General features: G+C 53.3%; 1 protein-coding gene across 1 annotated transcript in view; it reads left to right on the forward strand.

Annotated features, from left to right (window-relative positions):
• The first annotated feature begins 10,491 nt into the window (after positions 1-10,491).
• Neurl1b (neuralized E3 ubiquitin protein ligase 1B) overlaps positions 10,492-20,912 on the forward strand; it is a 33,443-nt gene continuing 23,022 nt past the window's right edge. Inside the window, exon 1 of the mRNA XM_038328564.1 lies at positions 10,492-10,613. Within this exon, the coding sequence (XP_038184492.1) occupies positions 10,583-10,613 (31 nt within the window). The 5' untranslated portion in view covers positions 10,492-10,582. The remainder of the gene's footprint in view (positions 10,614-20,912) is intronic.

Below are 20,912 nucleotides of genomic sequence, written 5' to 3' on the forward strand. Positions count from 1 at the left end.
ACCTAAGGTGGGGGTCAACAGGTGCAGGTGTCCCGAAGCTGCAGGAGGCTCAGTGTGCCTGCTGAGCATAGCCATGGTGGTGGGGGTTATGGGAGTCCCCAGAAGCCAGACCAGGGAGGGATCTGACGGGCAGGTGGGAAGGCGGGCTCTACCCACCCTGTATGGCCACAGCAGAAGCTGTGGAGAGGGAGCTGTGGGCTGAGGATCCTGGGAATGGATCTCAGTGGCCTCCAGGCCTCTCTATAACTGACTTCCCTATCCAAAGATTAGGAGAATCTATGCCTGAGGCAGACCACCAGTAATGCACACGGTCCGCACATTCACTGAGCCCGCCCATCACGCCCCCATATCCTGACACCCCAAACAGTGACTCATGGAACAAGACAGCAACCATGCACTCAGGTTAAAATTATGCAAGCCACGTGCGTGATATTAAAAACCCAGGGAGCGTGTGTTTCTAGTGCGGCAGGGGGCGGGAGGGGGGATGCCAAAATGTAGCTGTTTTATTTAAGGAATTTATTGGGCTAGTGTGAACGGATGTTTGTTGAAGGTTTTTCTCCCAGTGGGGGAGAAGTAGGTACCTGCAGCCTGATTGCTAAAAATAGGGGAAACCTCAGCCTGCTCCATGAGATGAGTCCCAAAATACCGTGTCTTTCCTTCTTCCCCAGCAGCAGCTCCCGAGCCAGCTCCTGCAAAGTCTGGGCTGGGGACCATCCAAGACCCCAGGGCTTCACTTCAGAGCTCCTCGTCTGTTCCCTGAGTCACAGGCTTGGTGTGTGCCCATCCCAGCTGCCTCAGGGAGGCAGGCAGGCAGGCAGGCCAGAGTGTACACATCAAATCCCCGGCTTGATTCTGATTCTGTCTTCCTGTGTAATCCTGACTTCGGAAGCTGGGGACTAGACTGCAACACCCACCTTTAGGGTCTTTGAGAGGCTACAAGCACAGCTGTGCCAAGCAGGGATGAATCTGCCAAGAGTAGGGTACAAGGAAGGGTAATGGGGGCCAAGTGAGACCAAAGCTCATCACAAGGTTACAAAGATGTCCTGTTCCATGGGGCCTATTATTTCATGCAACCAGTACACGCTATTTTTTAAAGAGAGATCTGCTGAGCCTGGCCCTTCTTGGCTTTTCATTGGCTCCCTCATGTCCAGGCAACTTCCACCTGTCTGCCTCTGTGGCCCTCAGCCACCCCGCTGCTCCTCTTATCTGCTCCTGTCTCACTATACCCAGCAACTGTTCTCGGGGCATTTTGCGGGCCTGAATTAGGCTCTGTACTGGAACCTCATTGTACAGGAGACTAGACCTGGGGGTGGGGTGGGGGCTTTGTCCCTTAGATGGACCAGGGACTGGCCCAGAGTGACCAGGAGCTTCTCTGGCATCCAGTCAGGGTGGGTCTTGTCTTTACACTGGAAACACGAGGCGCGCCCTGTGCAGTGGCTCCTGAGCAGATGGCCCCTGCTCTCCAGGGCCATTCAGCTCCTTTTGGGAAGGCATACCAGGCGGCCACTTTAGCTGTGACACCTCAAAGTCCAGGTCTCGAAGGTCAGAAGGACTAGCTGAAATCTCTAAGCCTGGACGCTGGGCCTGTGTGGCCTTGAGTTGATTTATGAGCCTTTTTGAATTGCTCTTTTTTATGAATACCTGTGTGAGCCAGGCACAGTGATATAAACAAAGAAGTAAATGCCCATATGGCTCTCAGACACCCCCACCCTATAAGCCCAGTCCCTGTGAGGCCCTCGGCCAGGTTGCAGTTGCTTAGACATTCACCTGCTTTCTTTTCCTTCCAGAGCTCAGCCCCTCCCTGTGTGCCCTGGGGCTGCCCACTTGCCCACCCTGCACCCAATTCACTGGCCTAGTGTTACAACACCCACTTTTTCTGTCACCCCCTAGCAGGGACAGCCCTTAGGAACTTCAGGTCCCCTCCTGGAAGGAGGTAGCGGTCAGTGTGCTCTTGCCTCCATCTTGAGATGTGGTAAATGTGGGAAAGCGGGGGAGGGGAACTCACACCATGGAGAGTCCTGAGGTTGGACATTATTCCTAGCCTCATTAGCAGATGTGGAAGGTTCAGAGAGGTAAAGAATCTGTCCTTGGTTGCACAGCAGTCCTGAGATACACCTCCAAGTGTCTGTCAAACTCTTGTTCTTTTCTCTAGAGCACACAGCCTCTGTGTGTGTGTGTGTGTGTGTGTGTGTGTGTGTGTATGTGTGTGTGTGTGTGTGTGTGCCTACTCTTTGTATTGACATTTTCTGAAGAGGGACATAAGGGACAGAATGTCCCCCCTCCTGCTGCACAAACTTTCCCTGCCAGCCTCTGTTCCCTGGCCAAAAGATGGGCTAGCCTTCCACCTCCCTCTCCTGCCCCTGATCTGGTGAGGGCAGACCTGTGTCACTGGGAGACTATGTCAGCCAGAGAAGAGGATAGGTGTGAGCCTTTAAAGGCAGCTGCATGGGGGGAGGGGTGCTTTGCCAGCCCTTTTTAAGAGGGTAGCTTCACACACTGGGAAACCTGGGACACCTCTTTCTTTGCTTTCTGCCACACCCCTGGGCCACCTGTTCCTCCGTTGGCTCCTCCCACGGACTCTCGGACTCTCAAGGTGGCCTCACAGTCTGGGCAATCCTGCCCTGCTGTCCACTTCTGCAGCAAGCATCACTGCCACCTTTGCCAGGAGGGTTCCCACAGTCCCCAAGACTCGAGGAAACCGCTCCTGACACACACAGTTGTAGCAGGATGTGAATGAACCCCTCAGAATAAATGTGACTCATCTCCTGAGCTGTGCAGGATATGTACTTCACACACGCGTGCGCATACACACACACATACACACACGTGTGTGCACACACACATATGCACACATACACGTGCACACACACGTATGCACACACACACGCGCACACACACGTATGCACACACACACACACACACACACACACACACACACATACATGGGGCCCCATGGCTGCCCTGGAAGGTGCCAGCCTAGAGGATCATGCAACCTGGGGCAGTTCTCCTCAGCCCCAGCTTTGACTCGGTGAAGCCACCTTGCACCTCTCCACCATTGTCTGCCTTGGCTGTCAGGAGTCTTTGCTCTCAGAATATTTTCACTGAATATTTCATTCGGCACAGATCCCACAGCTCAGCGGAGACTTCAGGGAGTGGCTCTGAGATTTCTCTGGAAGGTAACAAACTTCCTAGCTCCCACAAGCCCCCTAGGGCTGGCCTTGACCACCATATCATGCCCAGGTGGCCATCACCCGATGTCATCCTCCTCCTCACTCCGTGCTGTCTGTTCTGTCACATGGCTGGCCCTGAGCATAGCTGCGTACATGGTCATTGGAACTGCTGCATCATGGAGGTAGGCTTAGTTACAGTAAATGCTGCTCAATAGGTATCTAAAAGGTACAGATAAAGAAGAATGCATGCTAAGTAGGTGTAAATAGACACTAGATAGAAATGGTTCAATATATAATAGATACTGCTAAATGATTTTCTAAAGTGTAAGATTTCCTGTTATTCCACAATCTAGCCAACACTTAGCATTATCAACATTTTAAATTTTAGCCAGTCACTTGGGGTGCTGTGGCTATCTCTTTGGAACTTTAATTTTCATCTCTCTAATCACTGTTGAGATTCGGTACCTTCACATTCATTGGCCACTGAGATGTTTTTGTGAAATACCTGGATTTTGCCCCCCCCCCTCCAACTTATAGCACATTAACCCTGCCCCATGTGTGTGTTTGTGTTGTGTTCTTATTAGTCTAAGTGTCTACATATTTTTAGAGCCCAGAGGTCAATGTTTGGTGTTTTTCCTCCATCTCTCCACTTTATGGTTTTTGTTTTTGTTTTTGATTTTTTGAGACAGGATTTCTCTACAGCTTTAGAGCCTGTCCTGGAGCTAGCTCTTGTAGACCAGGCTGGTCTCGAACTCACAGAGATCCGCCTGCCTCTGCCTCCAGAGTGCTGGGATTAAAGGCGTGCGCTACCACCGCCGGCTCCACTTTATGTTTTGAGACAGGGTCTCTCACTGAAGCTGAAGCTGTTCCCCTGCACCTGCTGCCGTGTTCACGTTTTCACGTGGACTCTAGAAATCCAAACTCAGGCCCTCGTGCCTGTATGGCAGCCAGTTAGCATAATGAGCCATTGCCACAGTTCTTGGTCAGTTTTTTGGTTTTGTTGCGTTGAATGCCACATGAACAAGAAGCTTTCAGGAGTGGGTATTTTGAGACAAGGGCTCATATAGACTAGGCTGGCCTTGAACTTGGGACAATCCTTCTGCTTTGGCCTCTCTAGTGCTTGGGTTAGAGACCTGAGCCACCATGTCCAGCTATATTTTTTCCTTTGAAGGATTGCTTGGTTTGGTTTTACTGTTGTTGCTTTTGAACTCCTTATGCAGTTGACTCCTGTTTCTGCCTCCTGAATGTGGGTTTGCAGGTGTACATCATGCCTGACACGGATATTCCTTTTGTGTTGGTTTTGTTTTTGTGAGTAGGAAGGGTCAGATCTCATGTAGGCTGACGTCAAACTCCATGTATAATGACCTTGAACTTCTCATCCTCTTGCCTCCACTCCCCAAGTGCTGGCGCTAAGATGGATTCATGGGGTGTAGGGAACTTAATTGAAGTTTTATGCATGCTAGGCAAGCAGGAACTGACCCAAACTCCATCTCTGGGTCATTCTTCCCCTTTAATCTAGACCCTTCCTCCACCATTGCTGTGATGGTGTGGGACAGGAATCTGTTTCCATACGGACAGTCAACTGGACCAAGACCAGTCATTACAGTCTGTCCTACCCTGTGTTTGGTATAAACCACGTGTCTATTGGTGTCTGGCTTCTGTCTTCTAACCAACAGGTCTGGTCATCTATCCACACACAAGGCCACTCTGTTTTAGTTAGCTTTATAATTGGCATTAATATCCAGTAAAGCTGGAGAGGGCTGGGTAGATGGAGAAGGGAGAGACTCATCCAAAGTAGAGGAGGTACAGAAACTCCATAATGAAACCTGCTCCTTGTATGCTAATTAAAAGAAAATTAAAATAGCACAAAACCAAAAGGTACCCACTAAAGCAACTCCTCCCATTTCATTCTTCCTCTTCTTCACTGTAAACAGCTGTCTTTCATTCTTCAGTTTCTACAGCTTCTGTGAAAATTAGAATGTGTTACACACACACACACACACACACACACACACACACACACACACACGCCATAACTTTGTTACGGTTGTTTGCACTGGATCTGTCAATCAACTTGAAGCTGACTTCTTTAAAACACTGAGCCAACCAGGCCATGAAAAGCGTCTGCCCCTTCATTTCCTTTAGCTCATTTAGATCTCTCTTAGCATGCTGATAGAGTAGCTCTTGAGTAGCTCTGTTTGATGAAACAGACGGGTGGGGGGGGGATCTTGCTATAGCACAGCAATGCCTACCTTTCCATAGAGATGTAGTCCCAGAGCCCTGAAATGGCCTATTGCCCAGCCAGAAGAGGGCACAATGAGGACTCGGACCACCTTGCTTGGCCAATCTGGACCTCTCAACAGAGGATGCTGCAACACGCAGGCACACAGTGGCAGGTCCAGGGGTGGCTAGCATCCTGAGGGGTGGCTCCTGTGGCTGGCTGATGACCCACTCCTCCAGTACCCAGAGGTATGTATCCCCTGGCCATCTCCACTGCACAGACTCAGAAACAAGGCGTGTGAGCCACACAGGGTCAACCAGTCAGTAAGTGCAAAGCTGTGCTTGGAGCTGGTCTCTTGTGTGACACACACACTCCTCTGTTTTAATTTTTCTTCAAAAGTCCGTATCTCTAGGGCCAGTTTTCCACAACCCCAGGAAGTTGTCCAGACTCTGGCTGCTCCAGGTAAAACAGGCTAGTCCCTCTGCAAACTCTCAGCCACTTTCAGAGCCAAGAGGAAGAAAGCAAGGGCTCCGGGTCAAACTGGGTGGTCTCCTAGGCCTACTTGTGCCACGGCTGGCTGAGTGACCCTAGATACGTTTCTCTCCCTCTCGGAGCCACCTAACATAGTGCAGCAATAGCAGCCCTTGCCTTGTTGTAGGAGAGGAGGATTAAAGTAAGGGACAGACAAGGGGGCCTCAGAAGCAAGTCCTCTCAACCCTCGGCTCCTTTTCTTACCCCACTGCAAGAGTTGCCCTGAGGTTCAACAAACTAGAGCCCAGATGTTTAATGTCTCTTCCCGCATGACCACAAGCGCTACCCACACGGATTTTAACATTCCCCATTTAGATAAAGAGACACTTTGATAGGACTACGTCCTTACACGATTGCAATCTTAGCACATGCAAAGGGTTTAGGGGGCCCGAGGCTCACTCAATGTGGGCCTCCTTTGCGTTGTAACCATCCCAGTACTTACACAGTCAATGAGAGCTAGGATCATGGCCTGACTCCAGTCTACTCCAGCTCAGCCTTCTGCCCTGTGCCCACAGAGTGAGTCAGATCACCTCCACTCTGTCCTTGTATCGTGGAAACATTGAGTCTGGGTATCCATGACCCAGGCTGTAGCAGAGCTACTCCCATTGGATTTTAGGTAAATTCCCACCTTGGTGTGTTCATCCATCAAACCCGGTTGATACATCTTTGGATAATAACGATCTTCTTGTGGCCCTTAGGTGAGATCCCTCTACAGCTATCTTCAGGACCAAACGTGCATCTGTAAGCAAACAAGGAAAACCATAGCACACGCTTCTTTCCCTTTTTATCTTGACTGCCGGGTATGTGTTTGCTAGGCTCTGTGCCATGTAGAAGTGATTTACTCATTGATGGCCATGCAGCTGGAGTAAATCCTGGAATCAGAGAAATTCAGGCCCCCTGGCTCCTCTGCTTAGCGCTGCGGCAGGGGCGTTATCACTCTGAGCCCTACCTCCTCCTCCATAGAGAAATGAGAATCCTGAGTTCTACCTTCTCCCGACTGGGTGAGGCTGACAGTGACCCCACTTCATCTCTAATGCTGTTTCCTTTCCTGAGAGGTTCGCGGTCACCTTGGCAGGTGGTGGCAAGGACTCAGAGGGTGCTGTCAGGTTTCTGTACCCAGCTGCTGGCACTTTGTAAACAGCAATTGATAAAAAGGAGGGGTTATGAGCCTGAGGTTTGCAAACTGAGGCTTTTACCCTTCAATGCTGAGGAGCAAATCGAGGGCCTTGTGCATGGCAGGCAAGCACTCTGTCTTGGTGTTTTGAGACAAGAGCTTTGCTCTGGAACCCAAGCTGACCAGGAACTCACAGACCTCCTGGATCCTTCCTGTGGCAAGTGTAAAATAGCTCTGTAATCTAACAACAGTCCGGATTCTAGCTTCCGGAGTTGGTGGATGTGTCTGCGGTGGGCACCCACAGCTCAGGTGTGTCTTTGCAGGTGTTTCTACAGCTGCCAGGGATAGACCTGTCAGAGCTGGCCCCGCAGGTGCAGAGCCAGGGTCAGGCCTCCCACTGCCCATTGTGTAACCACAGTGCTGCTTACCCAGAGCCTACAACCCCTGTAAGGCTGATACCAAAGGAGGGCTGCTGCCTCACTGTGTGCTGGGTGGGGCAGGGGGCTGTGCGTTGAAGAGTAGCCAGACTGGAGGCGTGGCCAAAGCCTGGTGGTATTCCACATGCCCGGCCTCCTGGGCCCTGTGGGGATGCTTCTGACCTGCCACTCATTCCTGTTGCTCCAGTGCCCTGGCCCCTGATAGAGCTGTCTTTTCTCACTTTCGAGGCATACTGGAGCCAATCTGACATGGGCAACCATACCCACTCCTCTTAGCAGCTTAAGGCCTGAGGCGAAAGCCTCCACTTTCTGAGGCTCTGTGTCTAAGACTGAGTTTGCAGGCCGTCTTCTTTGGTGTGGTACGACTCATCTAACCGGGGAGGCGGGAGAGGGTCACAGGATGCATCTATGGTCACAGAGCCCCAGGCACAGCACATGAGCGGGTCCCTACATCCCTCCTATCCTTTCATGCTTCTGCCCCAGGTCTGGTCCTGGGTCTCCTAGCCCAAGAGACAGAGGTTCCACACTTCCTCAGCTGGCCCTGCTGAGGAGCTGGATTGGCAGGGACTACAGAAGCTGGGCCATAGGGGATCAGCATGAATCTGTGGTTTTTATAGCCCGGGACTCTAGAATGGCCCACCACGGTGAATTTGGCAAACCTGTAGAACATACACAAACCTCCAGCAAAGCTCCTCCTAGCTGTTTCTCACCTCCTGCCACAGCGGTCTCTCTACCTGGCCAAGCCACTGGCCCCACCCTCATGCAACAGCTTAGCTTTATTTATTTGTTTTTCAGGGGTGGGCTCCAGAGCCAAAGCAAATTCTAGAATGAGCAAATCAGCCTGTGTGAGAGTGGCCATGCCCTTGGCTACAATACTACATTTGTGTTTTAATGCATTGCTTATTTTGTTTGCTTACTTTGTCCACGCCTGTCACTCTAGATGAGTGGGTGGGACTAGTGTTGCTGCCGCTCACCCCTTTGCGTTTTTTTCTTCCTCTCCCTTATCTCTCTTTGGCCTCCCTTCCTTCTTTTCCGCCTTCTCCGAGAAGAGCCAGGCCTCTGTACACTGAGTGGGGCCAGCTCTGTGTTGGGAGCCGGGGATGTGTGTGTCTGGGTGGCAGAGGAAAGGGCAGGAAGGCAGCACCTGCTGTGAGCGGGTAGCTGAAACAAGACAAGTTGTAGAGGGACCTCAGTGAATGAGCAATTACTGTGCATACCCAAATATAAGGCAGTCTACAATCTATCTAGACTCTAGCTAGAGGGCCACCTCCATTCTCCCCAATAGCCCATTCATGTAAAGCCGAATAGTCCAAAAACCAAGAGGGAAGCCGGATGGTCAGATGTCCACTTACAGGGTCAGGGTCTTACTTACACATCCACATTTTAAGTTCATGTATTGAGCACATTAATTTGGAATTCTGAATCTTTAAGAAATTCTTTGATCCAGTTCTTTCCCATGGGGTTTGTTACTGTGTCATCATCATGGCCGGGGCAGTATTTCCCAAAGCACATCTTCACAGGTCGGAGAGGCTCAGTCTCTGCCTTTCAGACCCACCAATCCCATGTGGACACCTCCTCCACTGCACCAGGATGGCAGAGGGCTCGTCGGCTGCAGGTGACACACAGCCACTCGCTGAGCACTCTGAAAGCGGTCTTTAAAAGGCCAGTCAAGAGCAGCCTCCCTCCCTGCCATCACGGAGTCCTTTTGCCTTGAGTCCTTTTATCTGAGTGAAATTCCTCGAGTCCTTTTATAGCAATGCGGCCTCTCTAAGCACCCCAGGCTCATAGAGAGTGAAGGACCACCCAGCCAATGTACCTTTCCCCCATCAGAGTTAGGGGTGAAAAAATAAATAATTCGGAGCACTTGTAATTGAGAAAAAGAAACTCAGTACAGAGTAGGTCAGGATGCACTTCCTGGAGAGGAGGGGGTGGGGACGTCTGAGAAGCCAAGGCAGAGGCTCTCCTCGGAGCACCCTGTCACCCCGTGTTCTTCGCAGTTTCTGAAGGAGCTTGTACTCAGCTACTGGGAGATAGGTTTGGGCATCTCTTCTACTCACGGAGCCTCAGTTTACCCTGTCTGTGACGTGGAGACGATAACCCCGCTTCAAGGGCGGTAGGAATACACAGCACAGGGGAAACTAGAGCAAAGGTTAGGGACTGGGTCTCCTCACACAGTTACATCTTCCCCACCTTGGTGTTCCAGCCTAGGAGTCTGGACCAGAAAGGCACAGGCTAGTTGACTTCGGTGTAAGACAGTAGCCAAGGCTGAAAGGTTCTGAGGAAAAAAAAAAAAAAAAAAACCTATGTGGTGGTATGTGGTGGGCTAATTCACGAGAATGTTTGCCCCCCCCCACATACATTGCCCACTTCTCACACAACTCCATTCTCCCCAAAACCTCCAACCAATGCTACCTAACACCCTCCATGTTGTTGCTGACTTTGATCACTGTGTGATCTTGATGGCTAATCTTTCCTACATCAACCACTACTGTCTCTTCCTGAAGAGCAGAGGCTCAGCACAGGGCCTGGTACATAGGCTGTAGCCAGTATTTTAATGGGGGGGGGGGGGGAGATAGTGAGCTAATGACTGAGTCGACACCCCTCCCTATCCTTGCATGCCACCAAAGTCTCTCCTAGGTATGTGGTCTAGAGAATAAAGAAGTTCCCAGGCTCCACAGCTCACCCTGGTTGGACTGCCTTGAAGTCCTTGACACTGTCCTGCGCGACCTGCCCGTGTGACTATCACCCCTGGAGTCGGCGCACCGCCCAGAGTGACCCAGCGCCCAGCAGCCCCTCCCGAGGGGCAGAAAGAACCCGCGCAACCCGCGCGGGAACGGCAAGGACGGGAGGCCAGCCCCGCCTCTCCCACGCCCTGCCGGTGCAAACTTTCAAAAGACGCGGCGGTGGCTGCGGCCCCGCCCCGGCACGGTTGGCGGAGGGCGCGGGGGAGGGGCGGGCGCGCCCGGGCCGGTGGCTCCGCCTCCTCTCGCCGCCGCCCGCGCCGCCCATCTGCCGCCCGCCGGTCGCCCGTACAGCGGCAATGCCCCGCAGCCCGGCCGCGGCCCCCGGCCCGCCCAGCTAGCCCCGCGCCGGGACTCTCGGAGCAGCGATGGGCAACACGGTGCACCGGACCCTGCCAGGTACGCGCGGAGCCGCGCCCCGAGGTGGCGAGGAGCGCTCGGTCCTCCCCGGGCAGCCCCAGCCTCGGAGCCCCGGGTGCACGCGGGATTCTGGCTGCCTGAGCCTGAAGCCCGGAGCCGCACCCCAGACAGGCCGTGCAGACCCCGCCTGGTTCTCCTGGCCTTGGCCGTGCGCCCCGCGCCTTTGTTCCAGCCCGAGGTCGCTGAGGAGCAAGCCGGGGGCCATCGGGGCTTCCCCCAGCCGGACCCTCCAGGGGGTCTTGCGGGTAGCGGGTGTCCCGGGTCCCCGCGCGCAACCCACAGGCGCCCCCACCACACGTGCTACTTCTTGGCGGCGTTCCCACGCGCGCCCGGCTGCGCCCAGCTCGGGTGTCCGCTCAACTGGGGGTTCTCCAGCCCCATCTGAGCCACTGCTGCGGAGCGCATCGCCCCCTAGTTAAAGGAGCCCTAGAATTTCCCAGACTGGAGAAAGGCTGTGGGCGAGGGGCGTGGGGCGGGCGTGCGGAGGCCGGGGGACACCACGCCTCGCTGAAAATACCTAGTGATGGTAGAACAGGTCAGCTCGCCGAGGCTCTGGGCCACTGCCTGTCTGCAAAGAAGCGTCCTCGTAAGGAAGGGCACCCCGATTTTACACACGAAGAAGTTGAAGCTCAGAACATGAGAAATGACCCGATACCAGGCAGTGGTGGAGACTATATGGGCCCTGTCAGCCCGTCCGCCACCCACCCACCCACCCCCACCGCCTGCCTAAAGTCGTCAGAAGTATTTGGGTATAAACCTGGGGCAAATTTTGGGGCAAAGGCTGAGTGTGTGTGTTTGGTGGCAGGTAGCTCAGAGAAGCAGCAGGTTGGCTGTAGGTCAGATTCAGGGCAGCCCAGCTGACACCCCCACAGCCCTTCCTCCAGCAGCTATCAGAAAAGAGTTGTCCCCTCCTCTGGAAGGGATTGTCTGCATAGGGCCAGCCTGAGGTCCAAGGGCTGCCGAGGAGGGAGACAGCCCCTTCTACTAATAAGCCCTGAGCAGCTTTCACTGGATGTCAGCCAGGTCCCAGACTGGTCAGCCCCAGAGGTGGCATTAGAACCTGGGTCTGTACTAGAGTACAGCTGCTTCTTGTGCACATGGCTACTGCTAGGATGGGGAGACCCAGCCCCCCAGCCCTAGGGACCTGAGGTGTCATCAGCGACGGCACACAAGTCCACGGGAGGGAGACACCACTCCACTGCTCTATATTCAGCTTCTTAATCCAGAATGTCTGTGTTAGTCTAGTCAGTTTTTTAAAAAGCCATTCTGCCACCTGTGGGTCACACTTGGAGTACGGGAAGGGACAGGCAAGTCTCACTAGGTGACCACATATTGCTCGAGACTGGCACTATGTCGGTTCCTCTGGGGCCTGGTGCTGTGGGTGAGCCCCAGACTGGGGGCTCAGGTCAAGGCAGGTCATACCATGCTGTATGTAAGTGTGGGAGCCCCCTAGTGTCAGAGGGACCAAGTGAGGGAAGAGGAGGCACCTCAGATAGGAGATGCCAAGAAACATGAAGGGCCGTGTATTTTCTCCAGTCTACCTGCCATTGGCTTCTTGCACCTCTGTACCCAGCCCCTCACACCTGAAATGCTCTGGCTTGGCCACTCAGTGGCTCACTGTCAAGCTCCGTGCACGTCTTTTGCAGGACCCCTTCCGCAGCTACACTCTCTGCTTCCAAGACTGCTTGTTCATAGGACCGTGCTGCTCTGTCACTGCTTCTTGGTGTGACTCTGTGTGGGGTTCCATGAGGATAAGGCCCTTGATGGTCTTGTTCCCCTCCCTGGCTTGTCCATCTCAGAGCCAAGTGCCTGGCGCAGGCTCAGCACCAAGTGGTGGAGCGCAAACGGAGCCTGCATCTTTGGCTGAAGGAATGCTTGGCTCAGGCTTGCCCCCGGGGAAGCTGTGCTTTCTTTCTTGGGCAAGGGACACGTGCGTGGGGCTCATTCCACAGCCCTGGAAATAGGGAGCTGGCATTTGCTGAGCACCTGGATTCTGTGCCAGGCTCTTTACATGTGTGGCTGCAGTCACACACCAACACACCACTCAAGGCGGCTACACTCCCATCGGGTGGCCTGGCAGTCTCAGTCTGATTTCCACGTGATGTCCCCCTTCCCTTCCCTCAGGCCCTTGCTCTAGACGGGTTCTAGGCATTGTCATTCCTCCCAGCCCTCTCTCTCTCTCTCTCTCTTTTTTTTTTTTTTTTTGCTTTATGGTTCTCCTGAGCGTATGTCATTGTGTGACACAAAGTGTGTACGTTTGATCGCTGCTATATGTTGAACTTCTGGAGCAGAGATTGGGGTGGTTAGCGAGTGAACGAATGGGTTTAATTTTCCCAGCAACCCTGCACAGCAGGATCATCACTCCCATTTAATGGGTGAAAAATCAAGGCTCAGAAAGGTCAAATGATGTCTCTTGGTCTACAGTGCTCCTCTAGTTGACAGCGCCAGAATTGAAACTGAGGTTTGTTTAGCTCCTAAGTCTTCAGTTCTTTCTGGCGGGCATTATCCCTTCAACCCAGGCTTAGATAACACTTACTAAGTGCCCCCATGGTTTAGATAACATTTATTGGGTATTCCACCTTGCACATGACTTGCTATAGGGCACAATAAGGAAATGCCAAAGGAAGGGAGGTACCCTTTGGTGGTGGGAACCCCTTTGGCAGCTCTCTCAAACTGCACCAACATATTCCGATGTATACCCTAGACCCAGGAGTGAGCATGGGTCAGCAGGAGACCTTGCATCTGCTAAGGTCCTACTGTGTGCTTCACCCTCCTTTCCAGATGCATCTCCATCCTGCGCTGTAAGGTATCAGCTCCCTGCAGTTTAGAGGACATAGGACTGGGTGAGTTCAGCTCACACAGGCTTCAACCAAGCTAGGCCTTAGCAGACTGAGATCCATCAGGTTCCTAATGCCATGTGGTGGTATTCTTCAGTTCACTGGCCTTCCCTGGGCTTTATAAGGGGAAAATAAGCATATAACAGGTAGAAATGGGGGAGGGCAGCTTTCCAGGATGGGAAGGGTAAGAGGAAGAGTTCTCTCCTTTCTCCTAACCAGCACATTCTAGACCTTTCCCTGTGCACCTCTGGGGTTCACCCAGCACTGGTTGGAGGAGATGCTGAATTCAAACTATAGACTTGGTTTAGTCATTAAGTTGGCCAATGCTTGGCCAAGCCGACAGCTTTCAGAGTCTGCTCAATGGCCAGTTGTCTGGGAGTTTTAGCTAGGAGGTATGCTGAGTCTATCTGGGCCACCATGGGCAGGCTGGACCAGACCTTCACTGTGTGTGTTCAAAGGCCATCTTTGATTTCACAGGCAACAGATGAAGGCTCAGAGAGGTCAAGGGCAGAGTCACTGCTATAGGAGTGAGAGAGACAGACAGACAGGAAACAGACAGGCTTCCTAATATACCACATAGCTTGCAGATGCTAAGTCTAGAAGGGATGTACTCCTACTTGCCTTAGATGACCCTTCCACAGAGCCCCTGTCCCCATCCTCCTAGACAAGACCGTCTTGGACCAGGTGCATGCCAGCAAGACCCTTCTAGACAAAGCAAACCTGTAGCCACTTGGCCCTCTGCTGCCTAGCCCTCTGTCTGGTCACTGAGATGATGTTCCCTGAATGAGAAGCCACTGGTATCCCTGAACCATGGCTTTCTCAACCCCTGGGAAGGTAACGGTCTTGTTCACTATGCAGTAGCCAGCCAACAAGTGACAGTGGCCCTTCTCGTCACACCCCCTGCCTTCTCTCAGCTGAAGTTCCGAGCTGCGTTTCCTTTGTCCTCTTGGCCATGTATACCCCCTCAAGTTGTTAGAATTTCTTTTGTAGTGGAGCTGATCCGAGCTCCTCAGAGCCACGGCAACTCTTTTGACGTCCCTGAGACCTACATGCTGCCGACTAATGCTCAGGAGGTCTGGGCAAGGCCCCCTGGTGAGGTCCTGTAAGGGTGCTGTGACCTGGGCTATGCACACAGTGCATGTGGGAAGAGGAACTGGGGTCTGTCTTGTGTGAGCGAATGGTAGAGAAGCCTGTGGTCTGGACAGAACAAGTGGACTTCAGTTTCATCCTCTCCGGTTCCATTCTGCCCCTCCCCCACCGTGGGAGATAAAGTAGCTTCCTGGAAGAGGTTACATCGGAAAGGAAGTCTGGCTGAGTATCTGCTTGCCCTTAGGGTCTTATATGGAATTGTGTGGTTTGGTTACTCTGTGGCCACCAACACCTGTCATGTCCCAGGCATGGGGTACAATCTTGAATGCCACACCCAGAAGGTCTGCATGTTCCCATGGTGTGGAACCAGCTTACTGCCACCCTATCCCCAAACCAAGCTGGGCTACCAAAGCGCCTGTCCACTGTGGGTTAGCACCAGCTACTAAATGCTCTTTAATGATACAGCATAGAAAAGGTACTGACTTGTACTCTTTATAAAAGGATTATTATTGTTGGTGGTGGTGGTGGTGGTGGTTTTTTGAGACAGAGTTTCAACTAGCTCTTGTAGACTAGGCTGGCCCCTTGAATTCACAGAGATCGCCTACCTCTGCTTTGCAAGTACTGGGATTAAAGGCGTGTGCCACCCCGCCTGGCAAAAGGATTATTTTTTCAAGATATGTCTTATTATTTTAATTACATAGTTACATGTGTGTGAGATTGAACACATGAATGCAGGTGTCATCAGAGGCCAGAGATGTGAGATTTCCTGGAACTGGAATTACCGCGGTTGTAAACCATCTGATGTGGGTGCTGGGAACCAAGTTCAGGCTCTCTAGGAGAGCGGCAAGTGCTCTTAAATGTTGAAAAGTCTCTCCAGCCCTAATGATTTGAGTGTGTGTGTGTGTGTGTGTGTGTGTGTGCGTGTACTACATGTGTGCAGTGCCTGCAGAGGCCAGAAGGACTTTCAGATCCCTTGGAGCTGAAGTTATACAGACTTAATAAGCCACCCATTATGGGTCATAAGAACCAAACACTGGTCTTCTGCAATAGTAGTATGGACTCTTAACCACAGAGCCGTCTCTATAGTTCCAGCAGATTCTTTTGAGACAGGGATTCACTGTGTATGGTCTAGACTGCCCTTGAACTCAGCAGCCCTCCTGTCTCTGCTTCCTAAATGCTAGGGTGTCCCCACCACCTGCTAGGTTCATGCTTATGTCCATGTGACAGGTCAAACATAACCCTCCAATGGGCACAGCCTGTGTTGACAGAGGCCACTTGGCTGAATGGGAGACGAGGGCAGCGCCCAGATCTTAGAATAAGGCCCCACTGTGCCCCAGATCCTCAGCAGAGAACAGGAACAGAAGGGACAGCTCCCAGGCTGGCGGGGTGACCCGAGTAGTGTGCTGGGAGTGGTAAACAAGAAAGAACATCATGATTATGGTTGTCATTGGGGAAGGGCATTCCCAGTCCTGCTCCTGGGGCCTGTAAGGACTGGCTGGCATGTGGCTGGTCAGGTGACCCTCCGTCTTATACCCAGGACTGGATTGGAGGACTCCCTCCAACCCTTGGGTTCTCAGGTGCTTCCCAGAATACCAGCCTTTGGGAGAGAAAGCTGCCCATTGGGCAGTTGGCACACTCGGTTAGGACAAGGACCATAGTCTGGTCTTAAGGAGTTGGGTTTTAGTGGCAGAAACCAGCAAAGTCACCACAGCGATAGTGACAGAGGAGACCCACAGAAGATGCAGGGAGCATTTCCTGGAGAAAGCACACTCTATCCAAGGAAAAAGAGGCTTTGTTGGGAAAGAGCAGACGGCTGTTGAAGGCAGAACACCTCAAGGTCAAAGACCCCGGGTGCGAGGAGAAGATGGGAGCCGAGATGCAGAGTTCTGGGAGCTAGTACTAGCTGGGGACAGGAAGTCTCGTGATGGCAGGAGAGGTTTGCAGACGGGGTGCAATCTGCTCGCTAGCTTCCCAGCAGGGTCAGGGCCACGCTATTTAATCCTCCACGGTGGAACAAGGCAGCTCTGTACCCCGTATCTGTATTTAGTGCTGTGCTTTGAAGGTGTAAAATAGAAGGCAAGAGGCTGGCAGTGGCAATGTTTGAAGCAGAGGGTAAGGGGCAAGATGAGGAAAGAAACTCAGAGCAGTAATGAGACCTGCCCTGGGTCATGTGGCTGAGAAGTGGCAGGTGATCCACCCAACCCCAGGCCTGCCCTCAGGAACCTTTGCCTCATCAAGTGGCTGACTTTTGTCCCCATGCTAAGCATCCTGGGACACGCCTTTTCTGTCATCTGAAGTTACCTATGGTAAAAATATCCCCTCCCAGCACCCTTGGCTCTGCATCTACAGAGGTGGGCATGGCTCTGTACCCATCTCTTTGAAGGTGCATGTGCCTGTCCAGTGGAACCCGAACACCCAGGTGATGGCAGACACCACAGGCCCACATTTGCTGGGAGGCTGGCTGCCAGGTAAGAGCAGCCTGTCCCCACACCGGCCAGGGTCCTTGATTGTCTACCTGAATCTGTGGCCCACCTGCCCTTTGGCCATCCAAATAGCACGACCTTCCAAGCCTCAACTCCCTCCTGGCACACTGAGGTGATGATACTTCCATTCAGGTGTGCCAAACTCTGGACCAGGAGAGTGCTCACCTGGATTCTGAGATTTGTGAATCCTCTAGCCAGCAAGCTGCTCCATGCCGAGCCGGAATCAGGTGCTCTCGAAGGAGACAGACACAGAGTAATCAGAACTGCTAGCGTGTGTCCCACCGCCTGCTGGTGCCAAACACTATTCTAAGCCAGTACACTTGTTTAACCCTCAGCTCAGGCCCCAGTAGCCGCTGCAGTTAGCTCCACATAACTGCTGAGAAACAGGTACCGAGAGGGGCAGAGGAGGGTGCCCCCTGCAAGTTAAGATCAGCGTTCTTTGGTTGTCCTGACTCATCAGATTCCCCCCACCCTCATCCTGCTGCAGGAAAGGTGGGTTGGGCATGCTCCAGGTGCCCTGTGGGTTCACCTCGGGGAAGCTGCCTGAGAATCCCCCAGGTCTGATGTACGTATCTCCAGCCCTTGCCAAAGCCAGTCAGGGGTGTGGAAAGCACAGCTGGGAGGAGGCCTGTTCCATCCTATTGGAAGTGTCGCCATTGGCAGCTTGGGGCCTCCCAGACCTGTGGTCTGCTTTCAGACACGATGGGTGGGGCAGCGTGGGCAGAGGTCCGCTGTGTCCAGAGAGACAGATTTTTAGTGCCAGAAGACTTCCTCATGTCAGTGCCCCCAGGGCAAAGGTGAGGGAGTGCTTGTCACCTGAGTGGCTTGGCCTAGTCATATGTCACACAGATCCTGGGAGGATAGTTTATATTCTCAAGCCTTGGGAAGAAATTCCCTGGTGAGTTAGGGATGCCTTCTGTGGCCCTCCCGGCCATGTATCTGTGTCCCCCTGATAGTCTACAGGAGTTAGAGCTATTTTACAGATCTGGACACTGAGGTGATGGGAAGCTACCTGCTTTAGCCGATATAGCCAGCCTCTAGTTCAACTCAGTGGTTCATGTGTTTGTGAGCCTGTCCTGGAACCTCCACCCAGGACAGCTGCCAAGCTCCCTAATCTTTCCTCATTCCTTCTTCTCACAGGGACTCCACTGGCCGAGTGATACCCTACCTCAGGCCTTACCTCCCACTGGTGGGGAAAGCTCTTTAATGAGTAAGCCATTTGGGGAAGTGGAAGGGCGGGGGCATTTGGCTGTGGGCTGGCCAAGTGCCCGGGGTATTTTGTTTACACCCTCAGCACCACCCAGTTTATACCACAGTATGGCCCTTGGGCATTTGCCTTTATCCCCCTTGGCCCCCCAGGATGATGGATTTATGAGATGGGTAGGCACACTTCCACCTTGTGCCTCCAAAGCTGGGCTCAGTAACTTTCCACTGTAGGCAGCAGGCTCCTTGGGCCTCAGGAGAGCTTCCTTTCCCTCAAGGTTCTTGGTGTTCAAGGGCAGGAGATGGCAGAATGGAATTTCCATGTGGTTGGGTTATGGCCTAGGGGACTTTGTTCACAGAACCAGGGATCTCTGCATTGCCTTGCCCTGTCTCCCATTTGTCAGAATGGGTCACTGAGGCCTGGAGCCTGGCCCAGGGTCTCCGAGCAATCACAAGCAGACTTTGACTAGAACCCAGGAGAGGTGTTTGGAAGAGCCCTGGTCTTAGAGGCAGTACTGAGTTCAGACCTCTGTCTGTGTGTCCTCAGGCAGGACAGTCGCCCACTCTGAGCCTCCATCCCCTCGTTATCTTTAGGGTGAGAAAAATGACGGCACCACCCTCCTTTTCAGGGTTCAGAAATGAATACCAGGTGGGAGTCGGAGCCCTGCACATAGTAGGACTCCACCAGTGTCCTTTATTCTTGGACACGAAGAATCTGCACTCCCCGAATTGCTGATGAGGGACTGAGGCCAAGTTGCCCTGTCATACCCAACATCTCATGTCCTGTCCCATGGAAACAAACGTGGGCTTTCACTGAGGTGTGGTTTACCTGTGCCCTGGCCATGGCCAGCCCCTCTCTATCTCTGGAAATGGGCTTCGAGCTATACAGTGGCCACAGGGAGCCAGTACCCAGTAGGAAGGAGACTTGCACAGGGCGAGCATGGGTCATCGCCTTGTAGGACAGCAGGCTGTCCTCAGCGGCCTGTGAGACACTGGAAGATCCAGCCTGGTGCAGAACCAAGCACACCCGGGCCTGCAGTCACAGCATCTTGACCCCAGCTGTAGGTGACTGCTCAGAGCCTCACTGTCACTTAGTCTCAGCCTGCTGGCCCTGGGCAGTTTCCTCTGCCTCTCCAAGCCCCTGCTCTTCAGCCGCCTCAGCCCCAGGATCTGCCTTCCAGTAGGCTCCCCTCTGGTTCTCCACCCCCCACCTCAGGGTTGCAGGCCCTTAGGAGCTCCCCTCCCCCACAATCACCGCTTTCCCTTTTTAGAAACTTTGCCTTTGTTCATCCCAAGTTCCGCCAAACTGTGACCTTTTTTGAGGCTGTGAACTGGCTGATTGATGGCTTTCACTGCCACCCCGCTGCCCCAGCCAGAATCCCTTATCTGTGCCAAGCTTCACAATGGCCTCGCTTCCATCTGCAGCGTTCTTCTTGCAGGTTGGGATGTTAAAGAGACCTGGGGTGAGCATGTTGCGCGGTGTGAGTCTAGGGAGAGAGGCAGCCTTGATGGAGAGCCTGTTCCACTCCCTGCTCCATTTCCACCCTGCAAGGTGGTGAGGGAGTCTGTGGCCACGAACACCCAACTCTTAGAAGGATCTGCAGGTGCTCACCTGGCAGGGTTTTACAATGCCTCTGCTCAGGGCACCGCCCAGGTTGGGGGAGTGGCTGTCTGCAAGGCAAAGGAGAGAGAGAGAGAGAGAGAGAGAGAGAGAGAGAGAGAGAGAGAGAGAGAGAGAGAGAGAGAGAGAGAGAGAGAGAGAGAGAGAGAGAGAGAGCGAGCACAGGCTGGGCGGCTCTAGCCAGCTTATCTGTGAGTGCTGCCAGGGTTGCCTGGAGAAGCGCCACTGGGGGTGGGGGTGGGGGTGGGGGACTGGACCGGGCAGGAGTGTGTGGCAGTTAGACACCATGTTCAAAATCTTGGCTGCCTTTCTCATGGCTTGTCCTACTGGGCCATTTTGACAGGCAGGGAAGAAAAGAGGGTTCACAGTTTGAACCCCATTCTGCAGAGAGGTAGATCCAGTGGGGGCGTGGTCCAGTCTCAAACTCCTCAGCACCCCCAAGCTTTCTGGAAGATCTCCTTTGCCTGGCCTTTAAGACCCTTTGTGATGCGGCCCTTGATCCCCTCCGTATCCTCTTGCTCCCGTCCACTTTGTGCTTCTGGAAGGTTCCAAGTGCAGACTGCTTATTCACCCCTCTAGACCTTCCATGGTGCCCTTCCCCGCACCCGAACACATTTCCCCTGTCCCTTCTGTCTGTGTGTCCTTCCTGCTGCTTTCCGCTCTAATTCTATCTCCTGGGGGGAAAGAGGTGGCAGGGGAGTCCCGTGTGTGACTCACTGGGACATGTACCCCACAACCCACACAGGCGCTGGCACAGAGGGATGCTACAGAGCTGTCAGATGGAGGAGGAAGTGACATACTGGGGAAGGAATGAGGGACATTCCCTCTGGCCCTCACAGCACTGAGGCCCTAACCCTGAAGCTGGCGCCTGTGAGACTGGAGTTTCCTGGGCCCTTTCATCAAGAATCAACCTGGCCGAAGGGCCCGTGCAGTTGGAGGGACAGTGAGTTGACACTCTGCCTGGGCTCCCATCTGAGCCAGTGCAGCAGAGGGGGGCTGCTACACCCAACAGTCCCTAGAGAACAGCCTGGAGAGACCCCCAGCT

This window comes from Arvicola amphibius, chromosome 4, assembly GCF_903992535.2.
Source record: "Arvicola amphibius chromosome 4, mArvAmp1.2, whole genome shotgun sequence".
Taxonomy (NCBI): domain Eukaryota; kingdom Metazoa; phylum Chordata; class Mammalia; order Rodentia; family Cricetidae; genus Arvicola; species Arvicola amphibius.